The sequence below is a fragment of the Mytilus californianus genome, unplaced genomic scaffold (assembly GCF_021869535.1).
Source record: "Mytilus californianus isolate M0D057914Y unplaced genomic scaffold, xbMytCali1.0.p SCAF_8, whole genome shotgun sequence".
Taxonomy (NCBI): Eukaryota; Metazoa; Mollusca; class Bivalvia; order Mytilida; family Mytilidae; genus Mytilus; species Mytilus californianus.
The window spans coordinates 93905643-93924298 of NW_026262734.1; the positions used below are offsets into that span (position 1 = coordinate 93905643).

Below are 18656 nucleotides of genomic sequence, written 5' to 3' on the forward strand. Positions count from 1 at the left end.
CATAGGCGGATACCTCAGGTATTTTCTTAGCAGGAGAAACTCATGCGGATCTTTAAGGAATTGTCAGTCCCGGAGACGCATAGGCGGATATCTCAGTGATTGTCTGTCCCGGAGAAACACAGGCGGATACCTCAGGAATCATCTGTCCCAGAGAAGCACCGGCAGATACTTTAGTAGTTGTCAGTCCCGGAAAGCACATGCGAATACTTCACACGGATTTTCTGTCAAGGAGAAGCATGTGTAGATCCTGCACAGAATATCGGAATATAGGTCAGTCCAATAGAAGTGCAGATGGATTCTGCAAAGATTGTCTGTGCAGGAAAAGCACAGGCATCTCCTTAAGGAATTTTCTGAACAGGAGAAGCACATGTGGATCCTTCAGGATTTATTAGTCCAGGAGAAGCGCGTGTGGGTTTTTCAGGACTTTTCAGACCAAGAAAAGCACAGGCGGATCCCCTAGGTATTTTCTAATAAGGAGAAGCACAGGCAGATCCTGTAGGGATCGTCATTCCAGGAGAGACACCGGCGGATCTTTCAGGATTTACAGAAGCGGTTGTAATACATGTCATCGAGCTGATTGATGTTGGTGTCTTTAAAAACGATTCCTTGAACAGGAAGCTTAAGTTATGAAACCCTCGAAACAGCTCTCAATGTTCCATAATTTGCATTCCGTTTGAAACTGAAGGAATGACTGTAATATGTTTTCTGTCTATGAAGAAATAACATAAACAATGTGGTGCACACTGAATAACCTCATTTTTGAGGTTAATTCGAATAGACAGAAAAAATATTACAGTCATTCCTTATAATTTAATTTTAAATTCCAATTTTAAGGAATAAGTCATGAAAAACGTTGATGACGTCACGGTCACATGACAAAATTATGTATTTGAGCTGATAGACCAAAACAAATTCAGCCAATAAGAGTTAGACGTGTTACATCCAAAAATAAATTATTGAAAAGTGTCATAACCAGGAAGTACTTATTGAGGCTATTAATATGTTAAAGTATAGTAAAAGAAGTCTAAGGGAAAATTGTAAAAAAAAACCAATTTCAAATGGTCACAACTTGAAAACTACTTTAAAAAATGATTACTGTAAGTCTAGTTACTAGTGGGATGACCTGCTTTTAATTTAACTACTGGGCCAAATTAAACCAAATTTGGCCTCAATCATAATTAGGGTATCCAATACTATTTATTATGATTTAAACCTTATTTTACATGATTTCCAAAACCACAGAAGATACAGGTGAGCGACACAGGCTCTTAAGAGCCTCTAGTTGTTTTGTGTAATTATTAATTGTTGATACTCACGTAATAGCTCACGTGATAACCTGTTACATTCCTATGCATTATTTTGTAGAATTTGAAATTCTCCCCTCGAAATGAACTTATTGATAAAAGACTAACATTTTGCAATTCATATTTTACGAGCATTGCTTTATTTTTAATTGCAGAATTAGAGTGCAAAACTTCAAAAGAAGGAGCAGAATATATAGGTACAGAGAACATGACTCGCTCATACATCCCATGTCAGAGATGGGATTCTCGTTTCCCACATGATCATTTGAATACTGAGTTAATGAAAGACCATGAAAATTATTGTCGGAACCCTGATGAAGAGTCTGAAGGACCCTGGTGTTACACAATGGATCCAAGGATTCGATGGGAGTCCTGTGATGTACCGTTTTGTGGTAATATATGTAGTGTTATACAATAAGTGACATGAGTATTCGTCACTTACAATTTTGTGCTTTAAGATACTAAGATAAGATAAGATAAGAAAATTAAGATAAGATAAGATAAGATAAGATGAAATAAGGTAAATATTATTTCCAATAGAGAACGCATTATGGACAAAATAAGTACAACGATTAGCACATTAAACAATTTATAATATAGATAATACTTAACGTCAAGCGGCAAATTAATATGCATATTCAGGACAAGAACATGTAAATGTTATGTCAATATCAACCCTGCTTTGTACTAGACCGATACGCTGAACCGGATTTTTAACATGCTAGTTCACAAGGTAACAGTCCGCAGGAAGACATATCACCTTACCCGGACACATTATTTTGACTCCGAGCATACCATTGTTTGCACTTACTCCGTAATGCCGCTTGCTTAGCGGAGAAGCAGAAAATACAAATTTTCAAGTCTTTCGAATGACCTGGCCGGGGTACGAATCCACGACCTCCCACACGCTACCACGAGACCACCGAGGAGGTCCAGTGAAAAAATAAACACATCGTGTATAGTAAAACAAAATGTTGCTTGTTGTACAAACAGGAGGATAATAAATGATTTAACACGTATTCTAATAGTTGACACGAATAAACAATGTTTCACAGAAGATGTATATACATGTAAATATCAACATTTTGATACCGACAAACCGACAACCTCGCCAGTGCCGTAACTCATAAAATAAGGTGATGTGGTATGGTTGCCAACTAGAAAAGTACTTAAACAACTATAGGTCACCGTACGCCTTTAAATCGCAATCAAATCTCATACCGTAAAGTCCACTGTGAAAGGCGCCTACATGACAAATTATAAAAAAAAATCAAACGGAAAACCAACGTCCCGATGTATGACAAAAAAATAAAAGAAAAACAAATATGACAGACACAAACCAACGACAAACACTGAATTACAGGCTCCCGACCTGGTACATGCACATATAGAATGGGCGTGGTCAAAAATGTTTGTGAGCGCTTAAACCTATAACCTTCAAAATTCATTTAGGAACCGCTCAATACAATGATTAGAGAACACTTGCTAATTGTTGAAATCCGACCATACGGTGATATTGTTACATATTCACTGTAGGAGTGGGGTTTGTTATATTCACTTTGTCTGTCCGTCCGTTCTTTCAGGAAATATTTTCATCTAGTTCACTTTTCTGAAGAATTACTAAATAGAATGACTTGATATACTTTATATTTATTAGCCGCTTGACATATATGAGTTGTAACGTGTAAGCAGTTTCCGTATTTATCCGACAGTATTTTTAAAGAAGGATATAAATTCTCATGAAAATGTTTTCCCGACATTATCTGAGAAATGACAAAAACATACAAGCTATAATTTACGTCAAATGTGAGGGATATTTCTTTATGAAAGTGATCGGACATTGCTTGAATTTCGTAGTGCAAAAAACAAAAGAGTTTACAATTATACCATCGAGTGATAGAAAAAAACCCACTATAAAAATCTTTATTTTTTTATAATGTGACGTTCCCTATTTGTTGTATTCTAGCATTTGCTTCTTTAAAGAAGATAAAAACTTTATACATGTGTTATATGAATAAACAAAATATATTTTCTATAGAATAGTTTGAGTCGTATCACGCACCCACAGAATACAATGTAGCTAGATTCTTCATTACAAATACATTATTTCACAGGATCAACCCCGGCGGTGCCATCTCACATCAAAAGTCAGATAACAACAACTTACTACACAACAGCCGCTTACGTCAATGCAACATCCGATTCAGCAGTATTCCCATCTCCTCTACTGGAAGACAAGAATGAATCACAGTCCCGGTGTAAATGCAGATGTTCTTCTAGTGAACAGTTGATTGACCAATCAACAAAATCAAGCGATCACAATTATACGAATGCAGAACTAAAACAGCTTATGAAAGAAGAGTTACGGGGAATTACAGAACAGCTGAGAGTTCAGAAGAATTTGACGTCTGCTTGGTTTAGAGCGCGACGATCTGCAGACGATCGAAGAATGACATCTGTCGGGATGGGTTATGTTGCCATTGGTATTATAGCAATGCCTTTTATTCTTACGGTGGTCAGCGATTGTTGTAAGCTAAAATAGATAGTCGGTCTCTATCTCCAACAGATGAAGTATCTAGTAGTCTGTGACTCGGTAAATTAATCAAATGACTGACATTGTTGTGATATTGTTTAATGTTTCTGAAGCATGCATACTAAATCAATAAAATTGTTATATTTTCAATGTAATGACAGTAAAAGATGGGAAATGGGCTATTTGTGTATGCAAGCCGGAAAAATGGTTGATACGTTTTTTTAAACGTGAAAAAATGTTTGATTGCTCTTTATTTATATTGTAAAAATATACAAAATCAAATACTAGCAATTTATCCAAAAAAAATGCAACATTTTTAAATTTACACTGTTAATATTATTGTTACCATAAACAAGAACAGAAAAATAAAACCCAGAAAACATATACATGTGTATAAATTAAAAGATTTTAAAATTCACAAACTTTTAGTTGTTGATTTATTCACACTATTGAGGTTTATTGAAAGACTGTTGGGCTAAGTTTTCAAACAAGACTGGTTCGACCTTTTTCAGGTTGATTATTTATCGCTGCTGGATAAGTTATAGAATCGGTTTCCCAGATTCTTTTCCACATTAGGACCAGAAAAAAAGTCTTTCACTCTTAACTCAAATTCGATACAACAGTTCCTTGTGTGAATTTGAGGTTCTAACAATATTGTAGCGTATCTCTGAACATGAGACAGGACACTGCAAAGACTATTGATAACATTTTTGGTTTCTAGATACTTGACTTTTTATACTCCCTGGAACATAAAGTTTATATTGTTTTTGGTTGATAGCTTGTTTATCCCATTATGAATTTTAACACATTTATACAGGTGAAACATTAACAATAATAGTACATGTGTTATTTGTCCATCCAAGCATAAATGCACTAGTATTTTGATCTCTGGAAATAAAAAGTTTTTTCCTCAATAAATGTGCAGTTGCAATTAATTAAAATCTGTTGGTACTGCCACATTTTCACTTTTTATAATATTGTTGATCTTAATCTAATGTTGATGGCGTATCTATGAAAAAGTTTTCATAAGATTAGCAAGCAAGGTCAATCATCTGTCATTCATACAGATAACATTTGTATGTTGATTATAGTTGTTTGCTTAACGTCTCAAAACAAATATTATGACAACTCCGATTAAAGAAATAATTAGGTAGATAGTGGACGTATACAAACGAATTACGTAGAACTTGTCACGAGACAGGGGTTCGAGTTGTATATGTACACATGTCTTTTTTACAACGAGTCCATGCAAATCACGTGACACACAGATACAGACATCTGGTATATAAACGTTTTTATCCTACAACTAGCCAACTATTGTACAAATAACAGGTACACAAATGCATTTTGCTCTATTTGTTCTTGTACAAATATAGTTTCCTCTTACTCCGTTTCCATGTTGAGCAAACGGTGAAGTTATTATAATTTCTTTTTGGGTGACAGTTTATTTTGGGATCCTCTTCGTGGTCCACGTTTAAAGCATGTCGATTTTTTTGAAAAATCCTAGACAAATATCTGCATTTAAGCAAGTAAACCTGAAAGTGCCGGGTGTAAATTACAGGATAAAAACAATATATGTACATTGTCAGAAATATAAATTTATTTGTACTCGCGTTTTGTACTGTTTTTAACGCTCGTACAAATAAATTTTAATATTTTCCGACAATGTACATATAATGTATTTCTATTCTGTCTGAAAAGCCGTTGCTCTGCATTTATAAATACATTTCGCTTGGTCGAAGGTCTTACTATAAAATGTAACCTCTAGCTTTATCCAGGTCGGACAACTGGGAAAGAAATATTAGAAAAAAATACTGTTGTGTGTAGAATATTTGATATTGTTTGATATTTTTAACTTATTTGACCTCTTGACGAAGCAAACTATGACGTTTGATATTAATAACCTATGTCATATATATGTGTGTATGTTTATAAATAAATACATGTATTTGTCGCATATTTATTTCCGCTTTCATGTGTAAATTTAGTAAGTATCTTAATTGTATATATTACATATCTTAGAGAAATTGGAAATTGTGCATAGTTAGAGAAATTCACCCTTCTGTTATTGTAAGTATCCTTAAGTGTTTTTAAAACTATGATATACAATTAAAAAACGATCATAATATTGTTTTTCTTTGTAGAAAATGTCACCATGAATATTTGTCGTTTTTAACTGTATACTATATACTTATGGGTTTTCTTCGGTTTGTATTTTTAGCTTAGTCACTTATATTTTGAATACGTCAAATTTGATCCAAAAGTAATTTGTTCATCAAGTTTTGAAGTAAATGTTGTTTCTTATTTTAAAATATAAATGTTCTAAATTTAGTATACCAACTATATGCCTCACTGCACAGAAATGTTTACAATGTACTTGTGAATTAATGCACCAGTTCACCTAAATATATCAATGCATTTGCAAATTTGTGAGTATTATATTATTATGGATGTGTGACTGTCGGCTATAGACCATTCCTTCTGAACGTATAAATGATGTTTCTGAGAACCGAAATAAAGATTTCAGTGATTACGTCCCATCCAATTAACGAAAAAGGATCAAATAACATGCGATCTGAAAAAATATAGACAAGACGGTTAATTGTCTACAAATACAATTTGTCAAATTCTACAAAAATTGAGAATTATTTTATAAAGAGATTAACGTTAACAACGATCAACAACCTAATATCTAATCCGTAGACAATATTAAGAGAAAATTATAATCTTTATTTATAAAAGGGAGGCAAAAGATACCAAAGGGACATTCAAACTCATAATTCGAAAATAAACTGACAACGCCATGGCTAAAAAAGAAAAAGACCAACAGACAAACAATAGTACACAAAACACAACATAGAAAACTAAAGACTGAGCAACACGAACCCTACCACAAACTGGGGGTGATCTCAGCTGCTCCGGAAGGGTAAGCAGATCATGCTCTACATGTGGCACCCGTGGGCTAATGGCATACAGTAATAAATTAACAAGAATACAATTATTAACAGACAAGAATACAACAATTAACAAACAAGAATACAATACAAATATAAGTATTGATATTATGATAACACCTTTACCATGTATGGGACGTCGGATATTGTTTAGTACATGGTCATTTGTCGTTGATAAACTAGTGTTTGAGCACGCAAACCTCTCTCTTTAAAACAGCCTCATTTTTACCCACTAAAACAGCATCATACTCACTAAAACAGCATCATACACATGTTAAAATAACAGCTGTGCAGCCTATGACGAAAGGTTTTAAATATACAAACCAATGTAACGGTTTGACTTCGGTTAGACGTGTGGCGTTCAGAGATATAAAAACTACAAAGATAGAATAAAAATCAAAAATAGAAATAGAAAGTTGTAAAAAAGTGTTACACCAAACAGAGAAAAGAAATTTGTGAAAAACACTGCGTTGCCTCTTGCAGATTTAGTCTTAAAAATCTTTAAAATCTTTTTTCGGTATACTTTAGTGTATATGCACCTTAAACTCAACTCGACAAAAATCCTACGTATCATATGATTATTTGACTATTTATTTTTTTTCCAGAAATTATCAAATTGTGGATCTGTCCGAAATGTTATACAGAAAATAGTCCTGACAATGGATCGTGTGATAAATGTAATACTATTAAGGAAGACAGTGACCATAAAGGTAAAGGTGCGTTTACACGATACGATTTTCCGTTCGATTTTCCATCCGACTTGATACCGTCGCACAGGTAAATCGTACGGCGTTCTGTTCACACGATACGATTTTCCATTCGATTTTGAACAGATTTGAACAAGTGCTTTTATTTTTCTAAACGCAACAACTTTCGAAATTATCTATACGGCATGTAATCGGCAATTATATTATTAGAATTTAAACAAATATTATTTAATTATTGATTGGCGACTGGTTAATGAATTTTAACCAGAGGCCCCCTGGAGCCTGTAAGCGCTCATCTTATTTACAGTAGCCAAGAAAAGATTGTAAAAAAAAATTTCAAACTGAAAAAGAATGCCTCAATAAAAATTTTCATTTGAAGTCTAATGAATGTCAAAACCCGTTTCCAAGATAAATTCTACCAAATTATGGTTCCATCTAGCCAAGTGATTTCAAACAAGAAGATTGTCTTAATGTGAAATGTGAACAAACGGACGACGGCGAACACCGGATGCAAACTAATGGCAATTATTCGCATGACTTTTTGGGGACAGGTGACCTAAAAATTGGAACTACGCGAATCTCCGTGATAGTCTCATCACACAAATTATGACAGAATTATTATGACGTCATGAATTGATGACCATTACGTCATTTATCCGAAAACGTCATCTTTCGCCATTTTCAAGAACGGTAAAGTTACAGAATGAAAAGTAAGAAGAAGAGAGCCTTGAAATACATAGTTGCTGCTATTGCCGCTAAAAGACAAACAAAAAAGGTTAAGCGGAATTGGACAAAACCATGGTTGACAAGAAGAGCAGATCTGGGTGTTTGCCAAACTCTGCTTAAAGAATTGTCAAACGAAGACAGCGATTCTTTTCGCAACTTTCTGAGAGTCAGTCCGCAGCAATTTGCTTACCTTTTGGATATGGTAAAAGACAGTATCACAAAGAGCAGTACCAATATGCGTACCTGTATCACAGCGGAGGAAAGATTATCACTAACATTGAGATACTTGGCAACAGGTACATTAATATCAGCCTCTTGTAGTCATTGTTAATTTTTTGTTGATTTTAAGCGTTAGAAGTTTGTTGAAAAAAGATAAACCAGTATTAAGTGGTGGTTAAATTCCATTATCCAGAAGTGTTATGCTTTAAAAAAAAATGTTCTATACATTTTTAACTGTACTGAATTGGTGGTGTAGTTTCATGGCAAACGTATCAATCGAAATCATCGTATAAATTATACACTTGATGATCTCGTATCTGTATTAAAAAAAAATGCATGCATCAATTATTAAGTAAACTCTCCAGAAGTGTTCGAATCATACGCTTGTACATAAAAGTAAATGTTATTGTCGAAGCTAGTAAATCAGACTATCATGCGTGTAATTTATTGTAGGTGAAAGTTATCGTAGTTTGAGTTATAGCTTTAGAATTGCACCTTCTACTGTATGCAGTATCATCCCAGAAGTTTGTGATGCACTGTACCAAGCATTAAAAGATACATATCTGAAGGTATTAAATCACGTAATACTGCAATGTTTATTCATATCGGTTGAAATTACTATATAAAATTTGACGAAAGAATGGTATCTTCATCAGATCATGGACGCAAAAAGAAAGAAATGCTCCACCGTACAGAACACATTATCATATGACAAATCAACAAGAATATTTTGTTACCGTGATATGATTTAGAAACGTAATGTTAGAATACACGTTATTTGTACCAGTACTATGAGGATCAGTGGAGACTCCAAACGCACAACTGTGCGCTGTAGCTATAGTACTTTCAAGGCAAATTTTGTTGTTGAAAAATATCTCATTTTATTACGATCCCTTGAGAATGCGTATTTTGTCATACAGACTTAGAATTAAATATGGTCGTTATAAGGGTATTTCTAAAAAAAAACAAACATAGATGTCTCAGGTGCACCTCAAATGAAATTGGTAATGAAAAACATTTTTTATTTACATGCACATCATCTTTTACTAGTAGAAACTGCATGTAGTCTTAGATTAATTCACTCTGTCCTAAATTGTAAGCACTTCATTCCTATCCAAAAAATGATCTGGCTACTTAAAGTAGAAAATGTTAATATATTATTATCTGTTTGTGATTTGATTGTTGAAGGCAAAACATAAATATGGCTTATCTGCACTAGGCATGAAAATAGCATGGTGGTTACCTATAATAGACATAGTTTTGTGGATATTATCATAATATTTCAAACAAATTTTTATCTACATACATATACCTATATATCCACATTGCCATGCAGCAATCTTGGAAGATTTTGCAGTTGAATTAAATATCCACTAAATTTTGTATGTTTGTGTGTGTGTGGGGGTTGGTGGGTGGGTGGGTGGGTGTGATTCATACATATTTAAACTGCTTTTTTATTTGTATACATACTTGATTTTTTTTTTAAATAATGTCGTATATTGTTATATTCTCTTTGTGAGCCCATGTAATAGAAATAAAACATCTTATATATATATATATATATACTATTTGGAAATTCAATATCCACACTCATATGCATATCAAGTCGAATCCACAGGATGAGAACTGATATTTCATTCTGAACAAGATTCATCATCATCAGTAATTGCTGGTTTATTATAAAATGACTGGTCAGCTCTGAGTCAGAATAATGTGTCCTAGTGGAGTGACATGTCTAACTGCAGAAAGATATTCCAGTGTGGTAACACTTTTCAAATCAAACTAATCATGTTGATCAAGTACAATTTATCACAATACATAAAATATGAACGCTCGCCTTACACCATAGTCTTGTTTTTGTCATGATATAGGTAAAAAATTATTTGATGTACACATTCTTTTCTTTATAAATGTAGGTACCATCGACACCAGAAGAATGGGAAGAAATTGCATCGGATTTTTATGAGAAATGGAATTATCCAAATTGTTTGGGGGCTATAGATGGGAAACATGTTGTCGTCCAAGCACCATGTAACAGTGGATCGTATTATTACAACTACAAACACACACACAGTATCGTTCTGATGGCTCTTGTTGATGCTAACTACCGCTTTACCTACGTGGATGTAGGAAGTAATGGTCGTGTGAGTGACGGAGGAGTTTTTCGACAATGCACACTGCAAGAATCCATTGAAAATGAGTTGATAAATTTTCCGGGTCCTAAAGAATTACCTGGAAGACACAAAAAAGTTCCATTTGTTGTTGTTGGCGATGAAGCCTTTCCGCTGAAAGAATACCTGATGAAACCCTATCCTCAAAGGGGTGGATTGGATGATTCACAAAGGATTTTCAATTACAGACTTTCTCGGGCAAGAAGAATAGTTGAAAATGCCTTTGGCATTCTATGCAACAGGTTTCGTGTTTTAAGAGCCCCAATCCTTTCTTCACCCGACAAAGTAGAGAAAATAGTTTTGTGCTGTTGCGCTTTACATAACTTATTACGTCCAGAAACTCAGACTGTTAATGATGCAGAAAATGGACAGGATATTGGAACAGGGCTTCTGAAAGTTCCTCGTGGAGGAAGTCGTAACTCGTGTCAGGCGAGACAAATTCGCGATGAATTTAAAGAGTACTTTTTCACTACAGGCCAGGTTCCATGGCAGGCAAATGCTGTTAGATAGATAAATACAAATTTCCTAACTTTTTTCTTTTATGCCTAGTGTATATGCATGAAGAGAATATGTAATCACAGACTTTTCATATTACAATAATTCAATACTAGAGATAATAAACTTAAGTTAGATATATAGACCTAACTATTTTATTATAATATAGATAACAGAAGTCAACCTAATATAAGAAAAAAAATATGACAACATATATCTATTTTGAATTTGCATTGTTTTTTTAAAGGTTGAGATACTGGTTTCCATCTATGTATTGAGTGTAGCATTGATTTTGGGATTGGGTATTATTCATTGGATACGATTGCATATCTCTTGGCACTTGTTGGGATTGACTGCGAGGAACTTGCTGCTGAGAAGAACTTTGATATTGCTGGTTTAGGTTTAAAATTTGGGTTTCACACACCAAATTTTGAATTTTGTTCTTTAAAATGAATTTGTTTACGTTTTCTGGCATGGCCGAGAGGGATGTTCCAACATATTTTCCGAAAATTGCATCATTGGAATCTTCTTCCTCTGGTGCATTCAGTGTGTCAATTGCTTTTTGTAAAAGCATATCAGATTTGTTGTCTTTAGACGTTTGTTTCCTCTTTTTAGCAGTTGTTGTGGAACTTGTGAAAGAATTTGCTGTTACAGAATTATGTGGCCAATCGTTTCCACTGTCATCTTCAATATCATCTCCTTCGTTATTTGAAGAATTCTGCCAAAAATAAAAAAAATAATTTTTATCATGATTTCTTTTATAAGAAAACAAAAAGCACCTTCCTAATTAAAAAAAAACATACTCAGTCACATTCAACCATTAACATTCGATGAATTGATGCTTATTACAACGGTAGGTTAAGTTCCGCTTATTAATTATTTGAAACTTATATTGAACTTTGGTTGCTTAACGTTCAGTGGGAAGTTACTTATAGGAAAATTACAAACCTTTGGAAAAGGGGGGGGGGGGGGGGGGTTGATACATATTGCTATGCATGCTTTTTTTTTTTTTTTTCTTCCGCACGGATATTTATTTTCACTTTTTTTTTTCTCAAATGGAGTGAGCTTCAAAATAATATAGTTTTTGTAATATCTTAATGAAAGGTGAATGACGAAAAAAAATCATAATTGTAGATATGCGAAGGATATTTTTTTTCTATAATTGGCTCTTCGTTTTAAAATGCTAATTATATGCAATTATTCAGCTACACGATAGAATAAAGACTTATAGTTGATAAATTCTGTGTCATTTGGTCTTTTGTGGAGAGTTGTCTCATTTGCAATTATATTTATACCACATCTTCTTATATCTATAACGTCACAGTACCCAAATTGCACCTATTCAACAAAAATAGCTGCGGAAATTTTACAAGTTTTCTTTGAAACTAAACCCCTTGTAATTTTATAATTTGACACTATACACGTCTTTCAACATAGGTAAACTTGTTTAGATATACACAAAACGTTCACAGTATAAACCAACAGATTAACCATACACCGAAAAAGTAAAATCTGCGGATACGTCGTCATGCGACGTTCACATAAAGTCATCGTTTAAAAATGAGCAAATAAAATATGTTACAAGCATCTATTTCTAAAAAAAAATGAATATTAAGCATGGACTACATGTCAAATTGTTCTAAATATTTGAAGAAATAGAACAAAACATCTGTTATTCAATTTTTGGTAGAGTCGACACACTTTGTACATCTTCTATGATAGATATCCGTTGTATGATCTCATGAAAAAGATATTTATTTAAAAATGTTTTTGTTTAGCCAACTTGGCCTATTCCCGATTTCATATTCAACATACTTGTGTCATACACTGTAGTTGTGCAACACGGCTTTAATTATTTTTCAGATAGGTGTTTTTGGGGATCCGAAAAAGAATAAGATAAAGGGGTTGTACGGTTCGCAATTCGCAACTTCTGCATGATTTTGCTTTCACAAGTCGTTTTTTCGACTTGTAGAACTCGTCTTTTTTCGATTTCCTGAGTCGTTTGTGTAAGTTTAGAAGTCAGGCTATTTATTTCGAACCACAATAGTAGTTTTATATTCAAATTCAAAGTCTAAACTATGACTTTGACTTTTTTTAATGTTTTTTTTTTATCGTTTTTCTGTTTCATTTTTTTTTTTGGGGGGGTGGGGGGGTGGGGGGGGTGGGGCTAATCTGCATTTGTACTTACAATATTTGATTTAGATACTCTTTTTCTGACTTGAGTTCTGAGAAATTTGTCCATACTCTGGTACATAGGCCATTTACTCTCATAGATTTCACATGTCCCAGCACCACTTCTCTTGGAATCTTCCACCTTATTCATTTCCCTCTTATAATAGGTTCTCAAATTGTTGATTTTTTTATTGATCTTATCAACTGAAACAAAAAGACATCTTACCTATAACCGATATTAAAGCACAAACTTGATCGCCATAAGCTGTCGGATAAATAATTGAGAATGACGCACTTTAATAGCAGATGACAATAAAAATAACATTAAGTTCCTTACTGCATATTTTTAAAATCAATTTGAACAGAAAAGCAATCGCACTGTTTTCGAATATTTATATCATTACTTTGGGTTACTTTTATTTTAAACCGGGGGGACAACAAATATTCCTGAAAATTCTGCTTAATACAAAGGTCGAAAAGATTAAATGACAGTCTGTTGAAATAGCATTCATATGATGAAGACATAATCTTTCAATCAGTTTAATTGAAGTCTGGAGCTGGCATGTCAGTTAACTGCTAGTAGTCTGTTGTTATTTATGTATTATTGTCATTTTGTTTATTTTCTTTGGTTACATCTTCTGACATCAGACTCGGACTTCTCTTGAACTGAATTTTAATGTGCGTATTGTTATGCGTTTACTTTTCTACATTGGCTAGAGGTATAGGGGGAGGGTTGAGATCTCATAAACATGTTTAACCCCGCCGCATTTTTGCGCCTGTCCCAAGTCAGGAGCCTCTAGCCTTTGCCAGTCTTGTATTATTTTTAATTTTAGTTTCTTGTGTACAATTTGGAGTTTAGTATGGCGTTCATTATCACTGAACTAGTATATATATTTGTTTAGGGGCCAGCTGAAGGACGCCTCCGGGTGCGGGAATTTCTCGCTGCATTGAAGACCTGTTGGTGACCTTCTGCTGTTGTCTGTTCTATGGTCGGGTTGTTGTCTCTTTGACACATTCCCCATTTCCATTCTCAATTTTATATAGAAAGATTCTGTTTTAATTGAAAAAAATGAACAATTAAAGTTCCCTTTAGGAACCTTACGTCACTATATTTTATACATTTATACGAGTTATCCCCCATTTTATGTAAAAAGAAAACATTGATGCAACATTAGACACTTTTTTTTTCTTCTTCTAAAAATGGAGTGATGCAAATGTTTAAACGTAAAGTTTTCAATATATTCATTACATACGATGCAGTCCGGTAAATCCGCCCACATAAGGCTTTGACCGTATGTATTTCTGCTTAATTATATACAAATTGTAGCAAATTTAATATAAATCGATTTACTGACAAATCAACTTTGAGTATTTTATCTCATTTCTCAAAAAATATCTGAAGTAAATTTTAAAATCAACAAAACAAGTGGGTCATCCGTGTTTTTATTGGAAATGTGTTTGTCCGGTAAATCCGCCCATGGGCAGAAAATATGTATGGAGGGCCAGTTTATCACAATTTTATGAAAGGAAAGGTGATCTATTTATTAATAGACCACTTATAAAGAGATTCCAGATAATCCAAAAAAAATTTCAAGTCAGAAATGAGTTTTGTAAGCAATAATATGATTATCGTTAGCTTAAGGAACTGTATTATATATATCACTAGATATTTTCGTAATAAAGGATTTTTCTTTAAAATTTGACATGCAGTGATGATAAGTACAGTTACTATGTATGAAATAGCAGACGAAATATTCACGGAAGTGACAATTACGGAAGAAAAGAAATGGGAATGGGCGGGTTTACCGGACGGGCGGGATTACCGGACACTACTGTATATATATATATAAGCATTTACCTCCTATGTTTATTTTGCCATCCATTCTCTCTAGGGCCCTTTTCCTCTCAATTTTATCATGATACGCTTGGGAAGTAACGTCCCATAGAGATGGCTCATTTTCATAGAGGTCGATGAAATCCAAGTCTTCAGATACTTTCTGCTCTTCGTTATTGTCTAGTATTTCAACGGCTATCATGTCAGCCATGTCTGGAGAATGAGTGTCAACAAACGCGCTTACGTGTTACATTGCACTCGCACTCGTAAGTTCAAATAGGTACTAGTAATTTATAAGTAAAGGTCTGGTAAAAAAAGGGGGGTCCGGAATGAAATGCATGTAAAAACAAATAACGAACAATATGTGACGTATACGTAAGTGTTTTAAATAATTGAATAACCACACGAACATTTTCTAATGTACATGTACATTGTATTTCATTTAAACCATCTTACTTGAAAAATTCTCAAAAATTCCTGTTTGGTTCTTATCAAAATGAGATGCTAATGATTTAAAAATAAATTTGAAATATTGAAGTTCAGGTCCAAACAGGTATAATGAATTGTCTTTTTCTAAATTAGGGCCACCTCGCTATCTGAAAAATATATTTTTCTTAAATTTCTAGTTTAATTAGCGTAATTTAAAACTAGTTTGACATAACATATACTGTAGGGCGCAGAATAGCCAGGTTTATGAACAAAAGATGACATTGTTCCCTTTACGAATAAAAACGTTACGAATGATGTGAAAATTGGAATATTGTCGATTAGAATTATTTGTTTGATTTTTTCAATCGACTAAAAAATAAGTCGATTAGGCGTTCACACGATCCGATTCCAGTTAAAAAGTCGAATGGAAATAGCGTACGTTTCGATTTCAAAACGACGTTTCGACTTGACATTCGACTTCAGATTTTAGTGTTCACACGGTACGATTTTAGTCGAAAGCAGGTGCATAGGTAAAAATCGAATGAAAATCGAATGGAAAATCGTATCGTGTGAATGCACCTTAAGAGTTATTGCACTTAAGGGCATACGATACAGTAGCAGGGGCAGATAATAACGTTTTCAAAACTTTTCGTGTTGTTTTCGCGACGTTGTTAATCAGAACGTTGTAATTTCGCGATGTTTCTAATAAGAACGATTACATTTCGCGACGTCGCTTTAGATGTAGTCACATTTGCGGAAAATTCACTGACGTCATAATCCCGATTGCGCGAATTTGAAAAAAGTACCTGCAATGAAAATCGGCCAAATCACGAGAATTGTTATATCTATTCATTAATAAGGAAGTCAACAATATTAACTTGGAATGGGAAAAAAATCAAATCCACATTCTTAACTTTGTATGTCTGTTATTTCATATAGGAAATGAATAAGAGATATGAAAAACATAAGACGTCGATGAGAGAGAAACCCAACTACACAAAAAGAAAACCAAAACAATAAGTAATTTATATAGTAACTTCACCATTTGGCTCACAAAATACGTAATAAATAATGAGAGCGCATCTTACTGTTCCTGACTTTGAAAATAAAGAGTTTAACTACATTTTTAGAATTTGACCCGTGGAATATATATGTGTATGAAGAAGAACTGTCAGTTAAAATGACACAGTTATAAGCCCCGTATTATAGCCCAAAAACAAAAACGCACCCGTTGATGTGCCAAGCATATCCTCTATGCACATATTGAGAGAGAAAAATCGGCACACAGGAATTAGGTATTTGACAGACCAGAGTTGCAACTCATTGATGTTAAGTTACTGAACAATACGAAGTCTTTTTGTAAAGAAGTTTCTCAGATAAGAAACAAAATATTTGTTGGACCGGACAAACAATGTGGTTGCACTCACTCCTAGATTAAAGGTATAATACAGACAAGTAATTCAATGATTATATGTGCCGTAATAAAAAAAATACCCTGAAGACAAGCTTAGGTAACTTATCTATTGATACAGAATCATTAAATTTCATGCTCTTATATCGACTGCTGTATGAAATGTTATACTACACTGTAATGGACTAAGCTGACCCGATTTAATGTAGGTATGATTTTGTGTTCATGTAATGCCTATAGAGTAGGTCGTTAGTTTTCTTGTTTGAATTATTTCACATTTTCATGTCGCGGCTTTTTAAAGCTGACTATACGATGTGGCTTTTTTTTTCTTTTTTTTTTGTGTTGAAGGCCGTAGGGTTACCTTTAATAGCGTTTATCTTCGTCATTTGAACTATGGTTGATAGTTGTCTCTTTTGCAATCATACCAAATGTCCTTATTTTTATATCATCCCCCTTACTTTATAATTGTTGCACATTTTGTCATGTCGGGGCCTTTTGAATAATTAAAACTATGTTCAAGCTGTGTTGTCTGCATGAATTGTATGACTAATGTCGGACATGCAGAGATGCAAATTATTTTTTTTATTATATATATATCTGTTTTGTTTCCGAACAGTTCTTTTCTAAAAGTAATTTACTAGAATACTTTTTCAATCCAAGTTTCGTAACAATTCATAAAGGTTTGGCAAATATGATGCTATTTACGAGGAGCCAGCTTTATTAATTTTCATAATTAATATCATTGGTTTAAAAAAAACACCTTGGCTCTACCACTGAAATTGACAACGTAGTAGTGAACGGCGGGAAAGATTTCACGACGTTGTTGCGAATAAAACTTATTCCAACGTAGTTTGGCGCCTTATTGGCAAACGTCCCGTTTACCAATAAAAATTAAGGTTTATTGCTTTTATTGAAAAAACAAACACATGGACCCCCCGTTTTTTCTTTTGCAATCAATCAAGTTCTGTTTCAAGAACGCTCCGCCAAAATTTTAAGATAAAATCAACGATAGAATTTTTTCTGCACTTCTGTGTAGACGCAAAAATATTTTCATCTTCTTTATTTCACTTGTATTAAAAGAATTTAGGATATAATTATTTATTTCAACCGTTAACTTGCTACAGCATGCTGATGCCATGGATCAAGGGAACATTTTACAAAAAACCCGGTTAAATTATGACTTTTTGTTCAAAAGTATTGGTACTTTCCTTAAAAGTCCTGATTTTTGAAATTTCAGGGTTTTTCCTTCAAATATGCAAATTTCGAACCAAATTATCTCAAAAAGTAAGTCATGAAGGTATATTTTTCTTTGCATATTTCAAAAGTACACATCGAAATTGACCATCTACCAAAATTTCAAGAAAAAATCAACGAGGGATCTCTACTGTATCGTATGCCCTTAAGGATGTTTGCTACTCTTGGTTTTTTACTTTTTGTCAGATATTCGGAAACTTCTAATTTTATCCATATAAAGCCAATACAAATTTTGCCCGCTAACCCCTACTTTTCTTTTCATGATTTTATTACATATAGTTTTAAAATCAATTTTTGAAAAAATTTTAGAATCATTATTATTTTTCATAACTTATGAAAAAAGGGTGCTAATGTTAAATGTATGAAAAATCTAGAGAGAATCATCTCCCGCCAAATTTTCAATTGATAATATCTTTCGAAACAGAGGAGAATACGCTAAAAATGAAG

General features: G+C 33.5%; 2 protein-coding genes across 3 annotated transcripts in view; both read left to right on the top strand.

Moving 5' to 3' along the window:
• Window positions 1-1465: 1465 nt before the first annotated feature.
• Window positions 1466-4712, top strand: LOC127713109 (putative macrophage stimulating 1-like protein). Its single transcript, XM_052219745.1, has 2 exons — window positions 1466-1696; window positions 3419-4712. The coding sequence occupies exons 1-2, from the start codon at window positions 1513-1515 to the stop codon at window positions 3844-3846; spliced, it is 612 nt and encodes a 203-aa protein (XP_052075705.1). The 5' UTR covers window positions 1466-1512; the 3' UTR covers window positions 3847-4712.
• A 1078-nt stretch (window positions 4713-5790) lies between these two features.
• LOC127713092 (heat shock 70 kDa protein 12B-like) overlaps window positions 5791-18656 on the top strand; it is a 114706-nt gene continuing 101840 nt past the window's right edge. For both annotated transcript variants that reach the window (XM_052219717.1, XM_052219716.1), the window contains exons 1-2: window positions 5791-5907; window positions 7397-7501. In XM_052219717.1, the coding sequence (XP_052075677.1) occupies window positions 7451-7501 (51 nt within the window). In that variant the 5' untranslated portion in view covers window positions 5791-5907; window positions 7397-7450. The remainder of the gene's footprint in view (window positions 5908-7396; window positions 7502-18656) is intronic.